The 22,516-nt window shown below is 41.1% G+C and overlaps 1 protein-coding gene across 3 annotated transcripts in view; it reads left to right on the forward strand.

The window, feature by feature from the left end:
- The window catches only part of PARVA (parvin alpha), a 63,642-nt gene that overhangs the window by 21,944 nt on the left and 19,182 nt on the right, over positions 1–22,516 (forward strand). For 2 of the 3 annotated variants that reach the window (XM_054635161.2, XM_077179479.1), the window contains exons 2-5: positions 17,717–17,806; positions 17,909–17,979; positions 18,588–18,690; positions 20,718–20,858. In XM_054635161.2, coding sequence (XP_054491136.1) covers positions 17,717–17,806; positions 17,909–17,979; positions 18,588–18,690; positions 20,718–20,858 — 405 coding nt within the window. Of the gene's footprint in view, positions 1–7,110; positions 7,264–17,716; positions 17,807–17,908; positions 17,980–18,587; positions 18,691–20,717; positions 20,859–22,516 lie in introns of those variants that run through there. The other variant, XM_077179478.1, reaches the window with a different exon arrangement.

The raw sequence follows: 22,516 nt of genomic DNA on the forward strand, positions 1-22,516 counted from the left end.
GTGGGAGATAGGAAAGGTGATAGCAAACACAGGCCTTGGAAGGGGAGAGCAGTGCTGAGGAGGTGACCAGCTTGAATGAGGACAGAGGGTGAGGGCAGGGGGACGTGGGTGAGAGTGATGATGTGGGGACTGAGCCTGTGCTGGGAGCCCGCAGCCTCTGAGCACTAATCCTGCTCTGCTCTGAGGCTGCGTGCAAATTCTCTTTCTTTTTTTCTTCTCGATGTGTCTGTTCTCATATTCATGAAATAGTGATAATGGCCATTGTCTGCATCAAAGTGGTATCAGGAGGCTTAAAGTGCCATTGTAGTTCTGAAACAGCAGAGATGTGTTGACCTTCCTTTGGTCCCACAGTCGATAAATGCTTACCTCAGTGACAAATTAAGGGTTTGCTTTCTTCTTCCTGAGCTACCACAGCTATGAAAAGGGTTTGGACACCGTCCTGTACTACAGCAGACTTGTTAGCTTAATTGCAATCGGGCTGCACAAGTAACAAAGGGCAGGATTCGCCTGACATGCCCTGTAGTACTAATGAAAATGGAAACATTTGAAGAAAAACAGAAGCTTTCAGGTCCTGCATTAGGATTAACTTGCTCACTGATGTAACATTTTGCAGCCGACTTCTAAAACTGATCCAGATCTGTCAGATCAGGTTTTGTGCTTGAGCTGATCATCCAGCAGAGAAACTTCACCTGTGTTTTAACTCATTCAGCCTAGAAATTATTTGAAAGATCAACTGAAGTCTGAATGTTACAGAAAATCATTTTATAAAGCAAGGCTTTCCAGGGATGAACATAGATTTCCATCTAAATAAAGCTGCCAGCACATGATTCACAAGACCCCAGAGATTTTCCGTTTGATAAAGCAGAATTATTGATCTCTGTTATTACTCTGGAGAGATGAGATGAAAAGGTTTTCATTGTCTGGGCAGGACCAGTCCAAGAGAGCAAAGAGGATAAACACCAGTGTCACACAAACTCCCCAGACTCTGATGAGTGAGACACTTTGCTTTTGCTGTCATGAAATATCCTACAGAGGGAAGTGCTGAAGACACAGAGCTGCAAAGAATTTATCTGTGGAGACAGATTTTTACACTGTTATTCAGTGAAGGGACTCTCTGCTGCATTTCACAGGAAGTCAGGCAAAGAGTGCTTAATCAGTGGCAGCTCAGCACTACAATTCAGAGTTGGTCCCTCACAGTAAAGTCACATATCCATGGCTGGAGCTGCCCTGTGCTTCTCACGGGGCTGAATCACAAGGGAAGCAAATGATCCCTTTCAAGGCAGTGAGACCCTCCTCATAACCTTGCAAGTGTTGTGGTAAAGGTCAGATAGGCCATAGAAAATGCAGGTTTGTAAATCCAAAAGCCCCACTGTTAATGCTTAGAGAAACTGGAAAGTCAGCTCTTTTGCTGGATCTCTTCAGAGCTTGAAGAGAACTTGCTGCTCTTGTATGAAGGGAGGTCTCATGGAGTGAAGCTGTGCTGCAGAGGAACTGTGAATACAGACAGTGGTTTCTCAGCAGGACACGAGCCCAAAGCTTCAAAAAGCATCACCTGACTTGCAGAGCAGACTAAAACCTTCTGATGAGCAGCCCTGTGCAAATACTACATTTTTAAGTGGTATACCCTATTACTCCTCATTTCTCACAGATATGCCAGGAATTTCCTTTTTAACAAACAATGCCTGTCTTGGTGCAAGCCTGTTTCCATGACTAAAACTATGATGAGAGCATCAGCCTAGTATGGTTCCAGGAATAACCTACACATTCAGCTCTACTCTGCCAAGAACCCAGAGACTGGTTACTGAGATGAATGGTTTTGGTTAATGTGCACCACAAAGTAGGAAAAAAAGATGCCTATATATTTTAGATAGATAATTATCAAGAAATTGTGTATAAAGAATAATAATGTATGGTAGGGGAGCAGAAATATAAGCCTTGAACTTCCTATCCTGAAAATATAAATCACTGCAAGTTTTAAAGCACTTGCATTACTCATATGCAGAGGTCATAGACCAAATTTGCTGATGGAGGCAGGATGAAACAAATTTGGCTGCATTTTTATGATATTTTTCCTGCTGCTCTTAGCTTTTTATTTACCCAAAGTAATATAATTTTCCAGAGAAGTGTAACAGATCCAACATATGGAACTGCTATCCAGTTGAGTGCTTAGGTGCAGAACTGAATGGGAACAGTGGTGTGTCAATAAATAGCTTACTGCATGTCAGGCAAAGTAGTCTCTCAGGAACCATACTGCCAGCTTGGCAGGATTCTGGGAACAGACTCTCCAGTGGAACTGGGGTAGTAATGCAGGCACTGAATAGGGCCCAGCCTAGAGGAAATCCAACCCCAGTAACATGAACTCTAAATGGAAGGCAGAGAGAGTAACAAGAAAGAGGCACTTGTTAATGTGCAGGTCTATAAATCAAGGGTTTTTCCTCTTGCTCTAGCACAAACTTTGAGCCAATGTAGTGCATCCCTGAAAGTCAGTGCTTTTTCCACTTGAGAAATAATGACTTAAAAATGAGTAAATTATTTGGTAAACAATTGTGTTGCCTGTTGCTGAGTAATATTTTTGTGCAACAAGAGAAATCTGCAGGAATTATGATTTAGGTCTGATCTGCTTACTGGGTTTCTGCTGCTGAGATTCTGTTGACTTTGAGGTTGATTTGTCTTTTCAGGAGCGTTGCTGATGTTTAGATTTTGATCCAGCATAGCTCAGAAAATGAGAGGAGAACTATTCCTGCATTCAGTTTAAAATGTCAGCACATAGCAAGTCAAGAAGTCTGGCTCCAGGTGAAGGTTTTAGACCTGAATGTGTCCTGATTTAATGGCAGGGAATGAGGCTGGCCTGTTAGGAGAGAGAGGCTGTACTATTGAGTGTTCCAAATGATCCAGTTTCGTGTGCATGTATGGTTGTAGTAAAGATTTTGTTTATGGTATGAGGCATAAAAAAGTGTGTGTATTTATAGGTCTAACATCATTCTCTTTCTCCTGTGTGTTTAGGGAAAAAGGCCATGGGCCTGCCTGTGTTGAGTAACACTTGGACCTTGCAAGGTGCATTGCAAATAACAGGAAGATTCTGGGAGAGCTGGAGTTCTCAGGTTCTTGTCAATGCATTTTTGCCATATGTCAGTTATGTTATAGGTGAACTCTGTCATATCAGTAGTATTTTATTTTTCAAGAGTCTAATTTTCTTGCACTTGCCACCTAGATCTAGTTGGGATTGACCCTTTTGAATGTCTTTTGTCAGCATTCATGTGTTATTTGGGAAGGACACCGTTTTAATTTGCATGTTTAAAAACATAACTCTGGTATCTGCCTTCTCCCTTTGCATCACACAGCCTGTGCTGGAATTCTTCTCTTTTGGATTTTAGCCCTGGTGAGTGGAAAGGAGAGGTTAAATGTCCCCCCATAGCCTCAGTGCCACCCCTGAAGCCCCACGTGCCAGGCTCATGGCATCCTCTGGAGGGCAGGGGAAGGCACAAGGGCAGTTTGGAGACACCTCTGTCCTCACTGCAGTTGTACCAAGAGATCTTGGCACTGCCAGGGATCTCACCTGTAATTTCTTGGTAAATGAGCACTTTGTGTGACTCCCAGTTTATATGACTCTTGTTTCTGCTTATGTATAACATGCAAAGTCTGTCATCTTTTCTTCCATTTACATGATTCCTGGCATTTTAAATTCAGGTAGATTAGATTTAGACTTTTTCTAATGAATCTGCATCATTTTGTGCTCTGCTTGCTCCTGAAATAGCCTGGGGGAACCTGATAGACACAATTTATGTGTATCATTTAGAGGCATAAGAAAGCATCTGATTGATTTAGTCTTTCCTTTGTTAGCTCTTTCCTATCATTCTAATCATCATTTTACTGTAGCATTACACTGTTGAGGAAGGCATGGGTTTTCAAAGGCAGGATGCTTCCATATTTAGAAGTGGCGATGCTGAAAAGAAAATGGCTTGGAGGTCTTGACAGCAGATTCTCTGGTAGTTCTGGTAGAGCTCATATTGTAGTTTGCAAGGTAGAAAGATGCCTGGCATTTATTTCACCAACAGTACTTTAATGAATTGATTTTTTGCACTGTTTCCTGAGTTCAGCAGAAGATGCTGTGGGGAGGACGCTTCTGTGCAGCACTGAGCTCTGCTGTGCACAGCTGTTGGTGTGAAGGCAGAGCTGGGGGCTGCTGCTGTTATATTGTATATATGCATTTCCCATGGCAAAGGGGGAAAGGCACTGATGGGAGCTGGCAGTGTTTGTTTCTGTGCTGCTGGCATGCTTGGGGTCTTCCACGTGACTTTTAGCCACTTTTACACAGAGCAGGGCAAAGGAGACAGAAGCATTAAGGAACTGGCCCTGTAATTTTCCAATTGGAATCAATCAGTGTGAACAGTAAGGCAAATTCTCTTCTGCTATCAGTCAGTGCTCTTCTGTTGGCTTTAGTAAGGCTGGGCCCATTTGCAGTAGCTGAGAATGAAGCAGTTGCTCTCCTCCCAGCCTTTCTGATCACTTAACATCATTTTTGAAACATAAAAGTCCTGTTTTGGGTATGGGTTGTTGGCTTATGTGTTTAAATGGAAGGCTTGTCAGTTCTCATGTGACCAGCCGTCTGAAGAAGATCCATGAGTGAGGTTAGGTAAAACTGTGGGGTTTTTTCCTTACTACTATCTGGATTTTCTCAGAACCTAGATAATTTTATCCCATTTGCATCAAACATGCAGGTAACTTTAGAATCCTGCATCTGTATTGTTTCTAGGGAAGCGAAATAAAATTACAAATGACAGTAATTGACATTACATGCTTTAATTGAATTTCCTCCTCTGTGAACCAAAACCTTTTACCCAAGTATTGCAGTGCTATTTCTGTATTTATTTGTTACATGGGTTAATGTGCTATGTGGCAGATCCAGTATTTATCCATTTTCACAAATTAAGCTATCAGTGTCATGTTGCCTTTGAATTGTTTCCTGTATTGATGGCCAAAATGGCTTGAATAAGACTTTAGTCCTCCCTGGCTATATTTCTGTTTTTACAAAGCTGAAAATTGCAGGGTTGAGAATGAGCCCTTAGGAACAGTTTGGGAAACTCGAGGCCCAAAGCATCTTCCCAATGTGCTGGGTTTTCTCCCTGCAGTGACCTCTGCGTGCACAGGCTTTTTGAAAGGTGTTGTTATATTACAGGAATTAGAAATCAAGCCCTGCTTGAGTTTATGTTTGTGGCAAGTGAAAATGAATTATGGAAAGGAGGAGTAGAAATTCCTCTACTGGGTCCCCAAGCTGTGTACTTCAGACCTGCTGAAGTTTTCCACTTCTTGCCCTGTTATACCCTCTGAGGAAAGAGCTCTGCTTTAGCTAATTTGCAGCCTTCTTACCCTGCTGTAACCTCACCTACTACCTGGGCATGATAGTTTGTCTGCTTCTGTTGGTAAAAAAACTCAGCATAAAAGAAACAAATTTCGTTTACTATTTTTTGTAAAATAACTGCTTTTGTGCATGCAAAAAAAATACTATTTTATGAACAGATGTAAATAAGCACTTACAAAATGAGTGATTGAATTGATGATGCAGGTAGCTGTGACTTTGGACTTCATGAATTTTCTTAATACATAATAATTTTTGGCATCCTTCTTGGCATTTCAAGTGAAGCATGTTTTCCTTTAGCTGTACTTGTGTCCCAAGCAGGATTGCCATAATAAAGTATGTGGGACATTTATGATTCTATTGAGGAATTAAGAAAAGGAAAGCTTGTCAAAGAGCTGCCAGCTCAGTGTTGTCTGTAATTGAATGCTGTTACTCAGCAGTCCAGCAATGCAGGTTTTCAGTGCCAGAAGGCAGTGGGACTCCAGGAGTCAGAATAGGGAGCCCCATTACTACTTGTGAGTGCAGCATGAAATAGAAACGGTGGCAGGGAAAGCTGCTTTTAGGAGTGACCCAAAAGCTGCAGACCTGTGAGTATCACAGACTCCTTAGAACTGGCAGAGAATGTGGTGCCAGAACACTGACAAGAGCTCTGACACTTCTGCAAGGAATCACATCTGATATGAAACCTGGGGGAGGAATGTTGTGTAGCTCAGCTAAATAACCCTAAACAGTAAATACCACTCCATTCTCCATACTTGTGTTTTGGCACATGTATTTGAAATGGAGTTCCATTGGAAATTAGAAAGGTAACTACTTTCCATGACTTAGAAATGAGCCAGGGATGTGTCACTTCCCTCCTCCTGCTCCAAGTTGCAACAAGCATTTAGACATTTTATAGCTTCTGAAAAGTTTTAGTCTGTAGAAAACTTCATAGGAATTCGATTTTTAGCCCAAGTAAGTAATTGCTTTAGATCATATTTTCATTACTGTTCCCCTTTGGAAGAGCCCATAGACCATAAAACTAGTTTATTTCTTACCAGTAGTTTATTATTTTTTTGATGGCTCATACCTCTCCTTTCCTCTGCTTTTTAGCTTTTCATATGCTTTTGCCTGTTTCAGGGCTTAGTCCTTGTTCCATGTGAGTGTTGCTAATTATTTCAGTAGGGAAGTGTTTGTGGAGAAAAGAATACTGTGATCAGGATCTGAATTTGGTAATATTTGGTAATATCATACATGCATCTTAATTCAGACAACAGGATTCAAGTAACTCCTGTTGATCAGACTTTCTTTCACAACAACAAAAACGAAAAATAAAACAAAAAAATAAAACCAAACAAAAAAAAAAAAAAAGAGAGGAGAAAGAGAAAGAAATTTCCCATCAAATGTTCTAGTGTCTATGCATAGACTTTTCCTATGCTTTGAGGGGACCTGTGACTTTATTCAGTTACAAGGAGGAAAGGTAAAAGGTACCCAGAACAGAACAGACTGGGATTGCTAAAAACGTGCGTTTTGCACTTGCCCTTTGAGCACTCTGTTTAGTTGTATGACTGATAACAAAAGCACACAATCAAAACTGCATCCCAGCCTTCAGTACACAACTCACCAAGCTGCAAAAAGCAGATTTAGTTTCTTTTGCAGATGGTCTATGAGTCTCATGTGGCATCATATTAAATTATATAGGCAGTCAGTCGCTTGTTCTGAAGCGATGCTCTGAGCCAGGAGTTGTGATGTGCTTGGACCATTCTGGTGCAAAACAGCTCGAAAGCTGAACCAGCTCCTCTGAAGAGCAGCAGCACAGGGCCCTGCCAGGGGCTTCCAGCACCTCAAGGACTGCAGTTCCCCCTGGGATGCACTATGAGGGTGGCCCAGCGACCCTACGATGGGCTGTGGAGCATTTTGCCCTAAAGGTAGGAGCCCAGACCGACTCATCTGGTTGTTTTGCTTTTCTGGTTATTGCTTTCTGACCCTGTATTTTTATAATGGTAGTTATTTTTGGCTTGCAGTATTTTGAAGATAAGAATGAGAGTTTATTTCCTTCTTACTCCTGTCTGACTTTGTTTTTCCTGGGTAAAAGAAGAAGAAAATACAGCAGTCTGTGAATATTTAATGTTATTCCGTGAAAGTATTTCTGCAATATGAAATAGAATTAGCTGTATCATCCCGTGATGTTTCATAAGATTATGTATTTCAGTTAGCTTCAGTTTGGTACAAATGCAGTCTTTGGCTAACACTGGTTCCAGTGTGAAAATAGTGATTTTTATCAGCTGAATTTCCATTCAGGACAAGTTTTCATTTGTAGTCAAAAGCATGCTTGGGATAGCAATTTTCAAATGGACTATGTGTTATACAGTCAGTAATTTTTAATATTCATGCTTATTAAAATGAAAACCTCATGGTACTCTGCACTTTCTAAGAGGAACAGTAACACAAACTCACAACATCAAAGCAGAAGGCTGCAGATTATTTTGGGGAAACTCCAAATGTGTTAGTGCCATGGAGTAAAACCCGTTTGAGGTTATTTACATCGATGATTGAGCTGCAGGTTTAGGTATGCCCACCTGCAAAGTGGGACAGGAAATACAGCCACAGGCACTGTTGCTGTGATTGTTCCTCATGATGACATTGACACATTGGCAATGACAGCAACCCAGGAAATGCATTTAATAGGCAGGAGTTCACCCAGGGATGTTTCCCTTGTCTGACAGCTCTTGACAGGTGCTAGCAAGTGCTGCCCTGAAATTGCAGCATGTTTGAGATCTCTAGGAACCTAGAGACAGTGGCAGTGCAGGTGCAGGCCAGAGCTGGGGCTTTGCCCTTACCATGCTGTCTTCACAGAAACACCAAAATCAGATGAACGGTTCAGTCAGGTGTTTGTTTTAGACAGGGCATTTGGAAGTTGGAGCAGCTGTTTGATTTTATAAGGAAATAAGCAAAATTAGGAATGCACGGAGGGTACCAGGCAGGGCCCATGAAGGACAAGCCACAGGACTGGATGAAAATCATTGCTGCTGGTTTTTATGGAAAAAGGGGTGTTTTCTTTGCCATGACAGGGGATTGGAAAGCAAAAGGTACAGGTATTCCTGTCTGCTCTGTCTGGCTAATGTAACATTACAGATGAGCTTTTAAGGCTGTATTTTAAGTGCTAGGCTTCCATTTTACAAGTTCAGTTTGTCTCCAGAAAGGAAACATGTAGATTAATTCCTTAAACTAGAATTGTGGTTTTTTCTATGCTGCAGAATGAGGATACTGCTGTTTTCTTCCGTTAAATGAATTAATTCTGATTAAGGGATTTGAAAACCTAGGCTGGAAAGTGTTTATTTATTTCCTGTGCAAATTGAGAACAAATTCTGCTTTCCTAAGCCAAACGCAATTTCTAGTTTGTGCTATCAAAGTCCTATCTTGCATCATCATCCTTCACTTTTGTGTAAATGTGTTTTAGGAGGACAGCACAGCCACAGTATTGATCACACCACACTGTGATTTATGCCAGCTGACCAAAGTCCTCCCTCTAGCCAGGGATTTCCACAGACAGCCCTGGTATATCCCTTAGTGCTGCATGGCTGGGAGAAGCAGAGGGGCTGCACATATATGAGTGTGCAGCCTGGCAGTGCACACTCATGTGAGGTGAGCAGCTTCCCCTTTTCTCGGCTCAAAGCCTGAAGCTTCTCTGCTCTCAAATTCACATTAACCTCACATTGGCCATGAGAGCTCTGAAGGGCAGTTTTGTCTTCAGGATGCTAGAAGATACACTTCTTCCATTTTAAGGTTTCTTTTGCAGCTTTTTACCAAATCCATCCCTTTTTCTTTCAGAATGTAGCTGGGTTTCTGTTGATCCAGCCAAAGCCACAGCCTGTTTTTGCCATGTTGAAGGCCTGTCTGTAGATCCCAATTCCCAAATTAGATCCTGATTCTGTCCTTGACTATAAACTCCAATTCCCTGGGACATATTGCAGAGACTTTAAGAAACCATCTATGTGTTGGGCACAAATATTAAACATAGCAAGAAATTGAAAATCTTTAAAGTCAAGGGGAAATACAGAATTAGATGTTGCAAGTCAGTTCTGCTGCTGAATCTGAGAACCAGGGTTAGATACTCAGGATTGACACAGAAGGTATCAAAAAGTGGACTGCAAATGACCAGTTATGCAAATAAGTAATATATCTACATATTTGTATTCATTATTGTTTTAATTTCTTCAGGTGACTCTTATCCCATGTTTTTTGTGTTTGCTGCTTCTCCAGCCTTGGTGTCAACCCCAAACTTCATCCTGGTTGATTTTGATACTAAAGAAAGATCTTGAAGTGTGAGAAGCTCTCATAAGATACCAACGTGTTTTTGGGGTATTTTGGGTTTTTTCCTTCTGGGTTGTAGAAATGCTTGGCCACTTTTTAAAAGTCTTTTAATCCTTTGTCACAGAGTCTTTCCTTGAAGATGGTGAGTTGCTTATCTCAGAACACAAGTAGTTCTAGTAACTGCAGGTTGAAAATGGGGACAATGTGTGACACACAAACTAGTTTGTAGTCTCTGAGAAGGAGCTTTAACTTTTCAGTAAAAGTAGTAATTTTTTTATTTCTTTCAAGAAAAAGCACTCCTCTAGATTACTGAGATGCATTGGGTCTCTTAACTTTTTCTCCTTCTGGAGCAAGGCTTATATACGCAAGAAGAAAAGAGCAAGAAATTCAGGAAATCCTCAGCTTGCTACTAGTGTGCCCTCACATTCCTGAGAACTATTTTTGGGTTTTCTCTTAGGAATAGCTAGAACTTGTTGAGCTGGGAAAGACTTCTTGGAACAGATCCTTGGTTTTGTCTTCTCTGCATGAGCCCTTCTTGTTGATGTTGGAATAGCTGCTCTTAGCTGGTTGGTGATTCACAAAATGAGGGCAAGTCAGCCCTGTAAAATCTGCTGCTACACTCCTCAGTGTTTGAAAAAAATGTTGCAGCAAGCTGGTGAGCATGTAAGAAGAACAATTGCCTCCACTTGCACCAAAAGGTCCTTCTGGGTATTAATACCTGCAGGTTTGTTGTAACTTGAGAAATATCAAAATGTCAGTGAGGAGGATACAAATGCTTTCCCATCCTCTCTGTATGGCCCCAAGTGCTCTGTGTTGTTCTGAGATCCTTCAGTAAATCAGTTCAGAGATCTCTCAGTGAGTTGGAAATCTTAGCTGTCAGAGGATTTGTTTCCATAAAGTATTTTGCATGTAGGGATACCACGTGCAGAGCAGCTAACAACCTGCATGTTTCTGTTGCACAAACACCCTACCAAAGCATCTCAGGCTCTTTGGAGTTTGTTTTGGGATCAGATTCCACACAGCACGTTTTGATAAGAACTTGGAATGGTCTCAGCATTTCTCATATGCATGGTTTGTTCTTCAGTGGGAATAAGAACGAGCATCAATTGAACTCTTGTCTGTATTTGTTCCCAAAATTGCCTTTTGGGATTTTTCAGTAGGGTTTTAAACAGTCCTGTAGGGTGACAGGATTTTCAAAATGTCTGCAGATACTGCTTAGGTATTTTAAAAGATGTGTTGAGAGGATATGTAGAAGGAATGAATGGAATGATTGGCATCTGTGTTAGCTTGGCACTTCACTGCTTATTACCTCTTAGAAACTAGAGGGAAATTCTGAGAAATAACCTTCATCCCAAATGAAATGAGAAAGCATGGAAGGCTTAGTGAAGCTGGCAAAAGAGAATCACATGTACTCTTTTGAAAAAGGACTGAGTTTTCTTCCTGATTTGTTGTTTTGTACCTACCCAAACCAGACATCTGTCTGTCTGGGGAGGCTTTTTTCCCTGCCAATTCCAAAAAGAGAAAGGAACAGCAAACTAGCCACTGAGGTACTTGAGTGTGGCTTTGGACTTCAGAGAAAGTTCAAGGCAAAAGGCATTTAATTTGTTTTGCATACATGAAAATCAAATAATAGCATTTCTCCCATCTTTTATTGTGAACAGCATTACTCCTGTTCCTTTTGTGTGCATGCCATGTTTGGTTTAATGGAGAAATGAGAAAAGAAAATAGATTCTTTTTTGGAGACTGAGTACTAATGCAGAAACATTAAAGGCAGGCACATTGTTGTCAGCCAGTTTGCATATTTATTTACTTTTACAAATGGTTGGCTTGGAGTCAGCAGTTAATGGAATGAGAATGATGTTCCTGTACAGATCATTTCCTGAGAAACATTTTCAATTACAAACATATCTCTACTTTTCTTCCCTCATTTGTTATGTCTTGAAGAATAAATGGAGAGTAGCATTTACAACTTAAGGTTTATGTTCTGAAGACAATTTTAACAATGATCCCCACATAAAAAGGCCCTTTTGTAGTTGCAGACATATGTTTATGATGTTTTGTGCTGTGAATATCAAATTTCTGGTGGACGCTGTGTCACACTCTGCAAACTTGTAAACATCTATAAATCCATTGGATGATTTTAGTACCATGTGTAATGCGGATTTATTGTCTTTTGTGTGGATTTCTTTTGTTTCAGAGCTCAAGTTGAGCTGCCAGAATCCATGTTTAATGAATTATGTATTACAGAAAATTAGGCAGTACTATTTTAGATTAATATTTTCTTTTCCCTTTGTGGACGTATTGGATGCACATGCACAGGTATTAGAAATTAACATTTTGGATAGATGGCCCAGAAAGCAATTATGTAAGTTTCCTTGACTAAATAGTATAATTCTATAAAAGCCTGAACTATGACTTTTTGAAAATGTTTTTGTTTTCTTTTGTTCTCTCATTCTCTAGCTGTCTTAAGTAATTTTGGTCAGTTCTCTCATTTACCAGTACAAATCCAGAATAACCCCACCAGAATTATATCAGAGGGAACAGGAGTCATGCTGAGCCAGTGAGCTGGTATAAATCAGCACAAATCCACTGAGATCTGTGTGGATACAGTCATTTACACTCAAGTCTGCATTACAGACTATCAAAGCAGTAGAAGAACTAAAGCTGCTGTTGTGCACGAGTGGTTACAAAAGCAAACCATCGGGGTCATGGGCATTTACCAGAAATTTGCACCCAATAAAGGGAATGTGAAACCAAAACCTGATTCATCTAAATTTGGCTCAGCTATAATTGAGTGTTTGTCTTATACAAGAGCAGTAAAGACATTTCGTGCTGAAAATCAGCATTTTTCTAAACTGGCTGTAATTTCTGGCTACATATCTAAATGTACGTAGCATAGGCATGTATGTTTGAATGTGGGCATACATACAAATATCCAGGGTTATTCTGGCAATGTGATGTCTGCAGCTAGCCTTCCAAATGGTGCTTGTTCCAGGAAAAAATAGCTTAAGATAGAGACATGACATGTAAAGCTGCTGCCTACTGTAGCAGTTTAAAATATCAGGGAGATTTTGACTTTCTTATAGAAAGCTTAAAGTCTTGGAGTCATGTGAATGTCAGCAAATCTCAGCTTCCACTAAAAGAAAAAACAAACCAAAAAAACCCCCAAAAACCCCCCAAAAACAAAACAAAACAAAACAACCCAAAAAAATCAACACCCAAACCAAAACAAAAAAAACCCAACCCAATGTATGTGAAACCTTAAAAATGCTGAGAAGCTTGAATGGAAAACCCTTATGCTAGAGAAAGAAAGGCAATTGAAGACCTGCAGAAATGTTATGTATGTATATATGTCTGTAGTTGTATATGCATCTATCTAAACCTCCTGGATTTGAAAGATTGAGGTTAGAAGCAGTGTGGCATTGTACTCCTCCAAAATGATGGTTTGGTTCTAGTTAATTGGTTAATTGCACAATTTCAGGATTCATCCATTCCTGTCGTAGCACTTCTGTACTTTTAATTTTTTAAGTACAGAACCAGTTACATGGGGAAGAGATGGCTGCAGCACTCAGAGGAGAGGCTGTTTTACTCTGCATCTTGCTGTATTTGTTTCATGATTCTTCTGATGGATATAAAATACATCTAAACCACAGAGAGTGCACTGGGTGATGTGGCATTGCTGAGCTCAGTTAAATAATGAGATGTGTTTCATTCAAATCAGAATGACTCTAAGCCCTGAATACTAAATAGGGCAGCAAAAAGCCTTCAAGCACACAAAATAAATGAGTAAAAAACCCAAATGAAATTGTCTAATAAATACAATGTGGAGCAACAGGCTGCATGTACTGGAGGAATTAAGGCAATTTGAAGCGTATGGGCAGTGCTGCATCTCAGATGTGCAGCTCCAAGGGCAGCTGGATGCACACATCACAGGGCAGGCTCTGGCTCAGAGCACACATTTGATAGCACAGGTTTATGACCTCGTAATCCTAGAGCATCTAAAACAGTAAGGATTCCATCCAGCTTAAAATAGCTGCTGTAGTTGCTGTTGATACAGGCTCGAGGGCTCCCCAGCTCTGGGGCCAGATTTGGTGCTGGCATGATGGGAGGAAGTCTGTTGACAGCTGATAGCAGTGGAGTTGCACTTGATTACATCACAAGAAATTTGGCACGTGGAGCTGAATCAGAAGTCTGAGCAGAAATGTCCATTCCTCATCCAGAGTTAAAACTGGGGCTTCCACATTGCCAATGCACAGAGATTTGTCTGGCCCAGATGCAGCTGTTGCTTTTCAGGGTCTTGCTTTACAAGTGCATTCCCCCAGTTCCATTCAGCATGGTGACTGAAAAAAAAAGGAGGACTGGGTTTTGCTGTCATGCCCAAAGGGATGAAGTCCCCAATCTTCCCAATGCCAGCACGGTGAGCTGATGGCCTGGGCTGGATCTGGGTCACAGCAGAGGGTGAGCCCACAAAGGGGCCTGAGCTCCAATTGCTGGCCTTGTGCAGTGGCCAAGCACTCCCTGTGTCCAGCACACAGCCCTGGGTGCTGTCCTTCACAGCTGCTGCAGCTACATCCCATCCCCTCCTCCCTTCCTGGTGCCTTACACTGTAAGGCTTGGAGTGCAGCTCCTACTGATGCTCCAAAGCCACTCCTCAAAGTATTTCAAAAAATTACATTATGTTGTGTCAATTTCTGATGCTGCAAAAAGTTGTCCCAATACTGTGTTCTTTCTTTTTATTAAAATACTAAGTTGCTGAAGTGATTTCCATGAAAATTAATTAAAACAAATTAATGAGAAGCAGCTGACAAATGGACTCCTCTCCTGAAACTGTGGTATGCAAACTCTTAACCTCAATCACATATTTGTGGTTGCTCTATAAACACCTAAGTGTATAGCAGTGATTTGTCATAGTATTTTTTTGATGGAAAGTCTTAGAAAGTGAGGGTATACTAGATAATACATTTTCTCTTAGTTTAATACAGCTTGTTATAATGCATGTGCTTACCTGCTCCATTTAGTGGCATTACTAATCTGCAGTTAAATCTCTGCTTTTTAGTAGTGGGAAAGAAATGAAAAAGATGCTGTCGGGCTCAGGGTTTCTCCATGATGTTTTCTGCTTGTGGGGGACAGGAGGGCAGGAGTCCCTTTCTTAGGGGACTAATACCAGCCTGGGGCATGGCTTGTGCCCTGCAGAAAGCAGAGGTGAGGAGGAGCTGTGCTCTCTAAAAACAGGATCCATCTGGGATCTTTGGATCATCTGGAGGTGTGGTGGGTAGGTTCTGCCAATGGCTCTGGCAGGTGTGCAAAATGCCTGTGCTTACAGCTGTGTACAGAAAGCAGAGCTTGGCCCCTGCTGGGCAGTAAATATAACATTGGCATTCTAGAACATGTCAGTGTTTTAGTTCCCCATGTATATTTCTTATTGTCTTATTTGTATTTTATGTTCACTTTTCACTCAAAGATGTGGCAGAGGTTTGTCTGCTTTCTCTTATTTTCTCTGAGAATATAATGGAGGTCATGTTATTAAAGATAGAATGTTGTGCACGTTAGAGGGACAGGTATGGCAAGGTTCAGTGGGCCTTGTAAAGAATTCCTTACATAACTTTCCACCTTGAAAGGTCCACTCAGTCTCCTTGGAGAATTGTCAGCAAGCTCTGCCAGCGGGCTGCTCCCTGGAGAGAGGAACCAAAAGCTTTCACTACTGTCCTTCACTTGGAAAATGAGCTGACTGCTTTCTCCAGTGTGTCTCACCCAAGCAGAGCCTCGAGCCCTTTGGGACAGGAGAGCTCAGTGGAGGCAGTTGGCTTGAAGAGATTTTATTTACTATGCTCCCCCTTGGCACTGATGTGAAAAAATCCCACGTTTTCTGCCCAGGAAGCTTTGTGTGTAGTCCTCCATGAGCTAAACATTTCAGAGCAGAAGGACCTCCACAGGGAAGTTTTCTACCCGCTGACATTTGCCCATAACCATTTTGAACCAAAAAAAAAAAAAAAATCAAAGAGGTTAATGAAACCAAGAAACCAACAGTGATTTTCTCCAAGGAGTGCTAGCAGTTTCAACAATTGCCATTAATGTGCAAGCAGTTCCCGAGATTGTACATGCTAGACCAACTTCATCCTTGCTATAACTCCTCAGAACTCAGTGGAGTTGCATCAGGGATTAATTTGGTCCATTGCTTTCAGCCATCAGTTTTAGAGAATATACAACAATCGAGGGAACTGTTATTGTCAGCATCAGTTTATGACTCTAGAGCTGCTCAGTATTTGTCTGTTACAGATACATAAGCAGGGTGAGTGTATGGAGTGGAGTTATGAGTTCAGTGTTGAAGGCAGTGAATTTTTCAGAGTTATTTTTGTACCATTAAAAGTAATAAACATTCTGGCAAATGTTTGTTTGTTATTGCTTTATTATTGCTGTGAGTCTTACATAGATGCTTGAATACAGCCACACATCCTTGAACCATGCACAGAAACATTTCATATGGCAGACCACAAAACATTTCATGGAACACAGAAAATATTTGTAAATTTCTAAGCCTGTTATCACACCAACTGACTGATGATCACAGTGTTCATATGAATTTAGCTACACTTAATTCATATGAATTAGCACCAAGGAAGTAAAGCTGACTTATGAGGTTGCCATGAGGGCAGAGACAAAACAGAAGATCTTTAGAGTAGTTCTCTGTTTTCTTAGAAACCAAATTGTCTCTGTGATTTTCAGAATAAACTGAGGAAAGCATCAGCTGGTAAATCTGAATTGTTGGATGGTGAATCTTGCATCTGCACATCAGTCAGATATTTCAGTACATGTCAGAAGCTGTGGACAACTGCCTGAATCTTTAGGCCATGTGTAAGATTGTTGGATTAAGTTATTTAAGTGTAAACTCTGATTGGAACAGATGAGCTAACAACCAGTTCTGGTTGGAAATTGAGTGGCCAAAGCAACATTACTGCCTGGTCATGGCTAAGACAGTGAGCCCCTTTCCTGGTTTGGTAGATCAGCTTTGCACTGACTGTTCACAAAGCAAGGTACAAACTTGGAGCTCTTCCACAGCACAGGATGGTGTGTTGGCTTGTTGGGATTCCTTGCCCTCTGTTAGGGAGGCATGTTTGGGCACTGAAGGGAGGGGTTTGTCTTTGCAACCTATTAAAGTTTGGGTCACCCAGAGGAATGAACAAAGTTGCTCTGGCCTGTACTGGGTACCCAACAAGTGACAGACTTCCCTTTACACCACTTCTCTGGGTCTTTCTGGTCTTTTCTTCTCAAGAACATTGATTTTTGCAGAATTTGGGGACTTTGGCTAAGTAAGACCTTGTCCATATTTAGTGACAACATCTCCAAACTGTGAGATCTTGGATTACTTCTGCATTTCTATGTCCAAGTTCTTTTCCAACCTGCATCAACTGCACACTAAGGCAACCCTTTTCTGAGGGTTCATCATCCTACACTGTGTCTTGCTGCTGTGATTTCTGCTGAGGAAAGGCCAAGAGCACAGGCCAGAAGCATCCTGCAGCCTGCTCCAGCTGGACAGTGCAGACCCATCAGCACCCTGGGCAGCAGAATGTGCTGTGTGCGGCACCTTCAGTCTGGGGTGGTTCCTCAGCCTGGTTCCTCCTGGGTTGCTGGGTGCACAGCCACAGCAGCTCTTCCCAAGGAGCTAAACTTGAAGCATCTCTGGAGCCACGGTGACATACTGAGAGCAATAACCATCTCCCTCAGCTGAAATGATTCATTAGTGTTAAAATGTCAGAACCATTAACATGCAAGCCAGCCTTTTAAAAATTTGAGGACAATGGGCCATGTCCTGGAAAAGATTTGAGGTAATTGTGTTAGTTCCAGCACCATTATCCATGAAAGATGTACTCATACAAGTAAAGGTTTGTTGGCTGGGCCTCCCATTTTTGTTAGCTTTACTTTATTGCTGTAATTACACCCAGTGGCTTATCTAATAGAGTCATGTTCTTATAAAGAAATTAAGACAATTAATGCTACTTTTGGTGAGAGTGAAATAGTAAGTAAAATTAAATTGAAATTTGACCAAGCTTTTCTCTTTTTATTTCCTAGTGTCTGAATTACAGGAAGAAGGAATAAATGCCATTAACTTACCTCTCAGTCCCATTCCATTCGAACTAGACCCTGAGGACACTATGCTAGGTAATTCACAAAAATTTTACATCTCAACTCGAAAACTTGCTGTAAAATGAAGTGTTGTGCCTGGGAGGATAGTTTCTAATGTTTTTCTTTTAAACCTTCCAGAGGAAAATGAAGTCCGAACAATGGTGGATCCAAATTCAAGAAATGATCCAAAATTGCAAGAACTAATGAAGGTAATGAAAGCTTGTAAACCCTGTCAGGAAGTGGAGCTATTTTTTCATGCCACCCCTGCCTCTTTCACTTGAGCACTTGGAAGCCCTAGTTAGATATTAATTAGTTGGAACCCCATGGTGCATACATCCCAGTGAAATGGGGAGGTCATTTGTGGCAGTATCTTTCTCTAGATGTGGCACAGGGAGACTTTAAAATTTCTATTAAAATCCTGAGGCCAGAGTCTCAGTCCCATCCCATCCCCAGTTGAAGATCATGCTGATCTTCCCTTGTCTTTGTGATTCTTGGAGGTAGAATTTTGCAGGATGCTTTATTAAAATCAACTTCAGCACCTTTAACACAATAAGATGTTAAAATGCTACTGAAAGCAAGGGAAAGGTTTCAGTCCAGAAGATACTGCATCAATTAGTGTTTGTCTAGACCTTGTGGTGCATTGGCACAGCCACCTCAGGTGAGTCCTTCCTGAGTCTTTCCTGTTTGCTCCCGAAGGTATGTCAGACTATTTTGAGCCACTGCAGCTTTGGTATTCTTTCTGCTAAGAAAAATGACATGTGGTTTAAATTGCAAATGAATAGTGTATAATACTGCCAAATTTGTGTTTCCCACATAGGTATTAATTGACTGGATTAATGATGTGTTGGTAGGAGAGAGGATTATTGTGAAAGACTTGGCTGAAGACCTGTATGATGGACAAGTACTGCAGAAATTATTTGGTAAGAAAAAATACATGTGCACGGCGTTAAAGCACTTTGTCAAGAAGTGGATCTCTTGTTCCTGCCCAGGAGCCTCAGTATCATCTTACATTTATGCCACTAAGTGATACAAAAATAGCATTGTGTTATGAGACCCCTGAGCCTTGGGCTGTATGTGCAGCCCTCATGGCTGCAGTGCAATGTGTGGTGCTCTGCAGCTGCTGAGAACAGCACAAAGCCTACCTGGGGTGCTGCAGAGGGAGGGCTCTTGTCTTGGCAGCAGTATTCACTCCAATTAAATTTATAACCTGCATATGGGCTGCACAAACTTTGCCATGTTACAAGTGGAAAGTAAGTTTGAAGGCAAGGGCAGTCTCAGTGCCATGGTGGATGTTTTTAATCTCTGCTCCTTCCATGCTATAGTTTCTTCATTGCAAGGTTCCTCTGGAAAGTTGGAATTTCTTTCTGGTTTGATGTCTGGCTTTTAACATGACTGAAGTAATGGTGCCCCGTGGACTGCAATCTGAGCTTCAGCTGAGAAACAGATAGAGAAAAGAAACTGCTAATGCACAGTTGGCATGTGCTTTTTACACTGTTGGCTTGAAAGCCATTTTCTTAGTTATTACAGCTCATAAAGTCTCCAGTAAATTTCTTTCCAGTATCCTAAATGAATCTTGAAACATCATGTGAGCACTTCTAATAAAGACTTCACAGACTATTCCCTTCTATGAATGGTTAAGCTGTTGAATATATTGTGATGGACTGGATGTGCCCAGACTGAGCAATTGGATTGTCATGGGCAGATCTCCAGTGACTTCACCCAAAATTCAAAAAATGTGTATCAGGTGCAGCCTGACTCTAAATATGCATACACTGATCTATCATTTATTGATTTCAGAGGAATCTTTTCCATTACCCTTAATTCCTAATTGTGGATCAGGTCTCTGCTTACTAAATCTTCAGTCTTGTGGTGAGACTATGCACAAACTGATTTCTGAGGAGGTGCAAGAAACCTATGGAGATAGCAGCTCTTAGGCAGGATTAGGAGATAGCAGTCTCTTAGGCAGGATTAGGAGATAGCAGCTCTTAGGCAGGATAAGGAGACATCAGTTTTTAGGCAGGATTAGGAGATAGCAGTTTTTAGGCAGGATTAGGAGATAGCAGTCTCTTAGGCTGGTGGTTTAGGCTCACTCACTTTGGAAAGATACTCAGTTGGCTTTGATGGGAACAAGATCAGCTCCTACCAAATAAGATAAATCTTAACCAAATACTCTTTTGTAGAAGTAGATTGATAAGTGACCAAGCATTTTGTTTCTGGTGTTGTCACCAGGGAGCTGCTATATTTTCTTTGCTTATTCTTTAAGGGTTAACAATAAACCACGTATGTATATACATAGCAACTGTACTAATTGTAACAAACCAATTCATAAAGTACTTTAAAATATTCTGCAAATTTTGAGTGCAGAAAATGGCTGTGGTTTCATGGAGAGAAATTTGCCTGAGGTTTTAGTTGTTTTCATGAAAACTTGTTTGCCTTTCTTTGATGCATCCTCTGCCTCTATGAATACGGAATCACTTCAGTTTTATCGCTTCTAGGCCAAGTAAAATTTTTATCTCCTGCATCTGAGGTAGAAGCTGGGAGGCTGAGACTGGTGAAATAAAGTTGGTGTCTGTTTCCTAGGTTTGATGGTCTGCTGTACAAGCCACTTGCAGGCAGAATGACCTTCAAGCAGAAGGAGTAGAAGTCAAGGGCCTTATCTCCAGGTCTGGTTCTCCCTAAAAGGAGTTGCAGCAAATGTTTCTTAGCCAGTGGTGTGGCATAGAGCAATACTTGGCCTTCTCCTTGTCAGTGTGCAGCTAAAGGCAAAATGTGAACTTATCTTTAGGAGCTCAGAAGTGTAGAGGAAAAGTGGCTCTGGAAAAAAACTTAGATACAAAATTAGGAAGTCTGATGTCTCCTGAATGTTCCTCTAGGTGTATGGAATGTCTTTGTGTTCTTCATGGAGCTCACAATTTTTTCCCCTCCATTCTTTCTTCTATCACTTCAGAGAAGCTTGAAAGTGAGAAGCTGAATGTTGCAGAAGTTACTCAGTCTGAAATTGCTCAGAAACAGAAGCTACAGACAGTGCTTGAAAAGATCAATGAAACCCTTAAACTCCCTCCAAGAAGCATTAAGTGGAATGTTGACTGTAAGTTTTGTGTTTGCTGTACTGCTCTCATTTGTTGACAGCTGGGAGGTCGTAGGTGCCATCTGGAGTTCTGAAATATCCAATGGCAAGGGAGGGCTGAAACCTGGGATTTATGGCAGGAACTGCTCTGAAGGGCACTTCCAGATGTGCCAGTCTGTCCTCTTTACTGGTGCTCAGCCTTCTGTTCCAGTTAGGTGTCTTCTCAGAGCCAGTCCAAGTGTGGTGGCTTTGCTCTGAAGTGCGTGTGCATACCAGCTTAAGTTTTGTATTGCTAAATTGATCTGTTGAAACAGGCAAGTGCCTGCAGAAATGCAGTAGATGGACATAAGGACAATTAGATCCCAGAACTCTGTGTGAAATTTGTGACATAGATATGAGTAATATTTCTGATCATTTCAGGCAAAGTCTGAACCACTAGTTTTGGTTACAAAACTCTAATCAAGACTATTTCTGTGCCTTTCCTGGTCTATTGTATTAAAAATGAACATAGCAGTGTCTAATAGAAATGTCTTCAGTGGCCCAACACAAGACACTTCAGTGGATGTGTATTCCAGAAAGCAGGTTATCAGCTTTAGAAAATTAGGCCTCTTAATCTGTTTTAAGTTTGGTTTTCAGAATCATTTCATGCTGGTGAATACCTTGACCAGTACATCACATTTTCCCTGTCTCCTGTACCTCTCTTGTGCTGAACAGTTTTGTATCCTGTTCCATTCACAACAAATTAGTTAGAAGGAGAGAAGTATCTCGAGGGAGGAAGAGTGAGCATTTGGCCATTTGACTTTCCCCTGTCTGTGGTCCTGCTGAACTTTTTGTCCCCTTTTTTTTTTCAACCTGCCCTGAGTTTTCTTTCCATTCTCTATTACGCAGCTGGAGGCGGGGTGTTTGGAGTGGCCTGACAATTAAACTCCTAGTTTTAATTTAATGTTTTACATGTGTTTTAGAGCTAGAACAGAGATAGAGAGCAGCAGCTGTGTCCAGCTGTAGCACACACTGGTGGTAGACAGACAGACATCTTTGTAGTGTTCTGCTAAAGCACCTCATCCCTGACCACGGGCACTCCAGCAGCATTTGCCAGCAATGCCACATTTTATATCAATGTTTATCTGCATGGCATAGCTGAGACTTGCACTGTAAGATTATGAAGAAGGGTATTTCAGTGAATCTGATTGTGTTTCAGCAGTGCAGTAAGGTAGTACTTAACGATTAGTTCAAGTACAAAAAATCTAAGTGCACAGCAGTGTCAAAGATCTTTTAGGAATACTACTTTGGGGAATGCAAAAACAAAATAGAAGAAGAAGAAGAAGAAAGACAATAATAAGGATTGGAAATTATCCACATGCATGCCAATGGTTTGATGCTTGATCAAGGATTTCCTACAGTTTGGCTTTTGATGTCTTGTAAGTTGTGTTAGTGTTAACTACCCATATATGAAACCTGCTGCAAAAGAGCTTCAATAACAGAACTAGAACAACTTCATGAGGAATGTTTGAGTCATTGAGTTTAATAAGTTATTGCTTAAGGCTTGTGCCAAAACAGGCTCATTTATCATCCTGCAGACATTGTGACACTTAAAAATGAATAAGTGCATGTTATTTGTACAAAAATATCTTTCTGATAGTCCATAAATCCTTATTGAAGTAAAGGGAATAAAAGAGAGG

The sequence above is a fragment of the Agelaius phoeniceus genome, chromosome 6 (genome assembly GCF_051311805.1).
Source record: "Agelaius phoeniceus isolate bAgePho1 chromosome 6, bAgePho1.hap1, whole genome shotgun sequence".
NCBI classification, from domain to species: Eukaryota; Metazoa; Chordata; class Aves; order Passeriformes; family Icteridae; genus Agelaius; species Agelaius phoeniceus.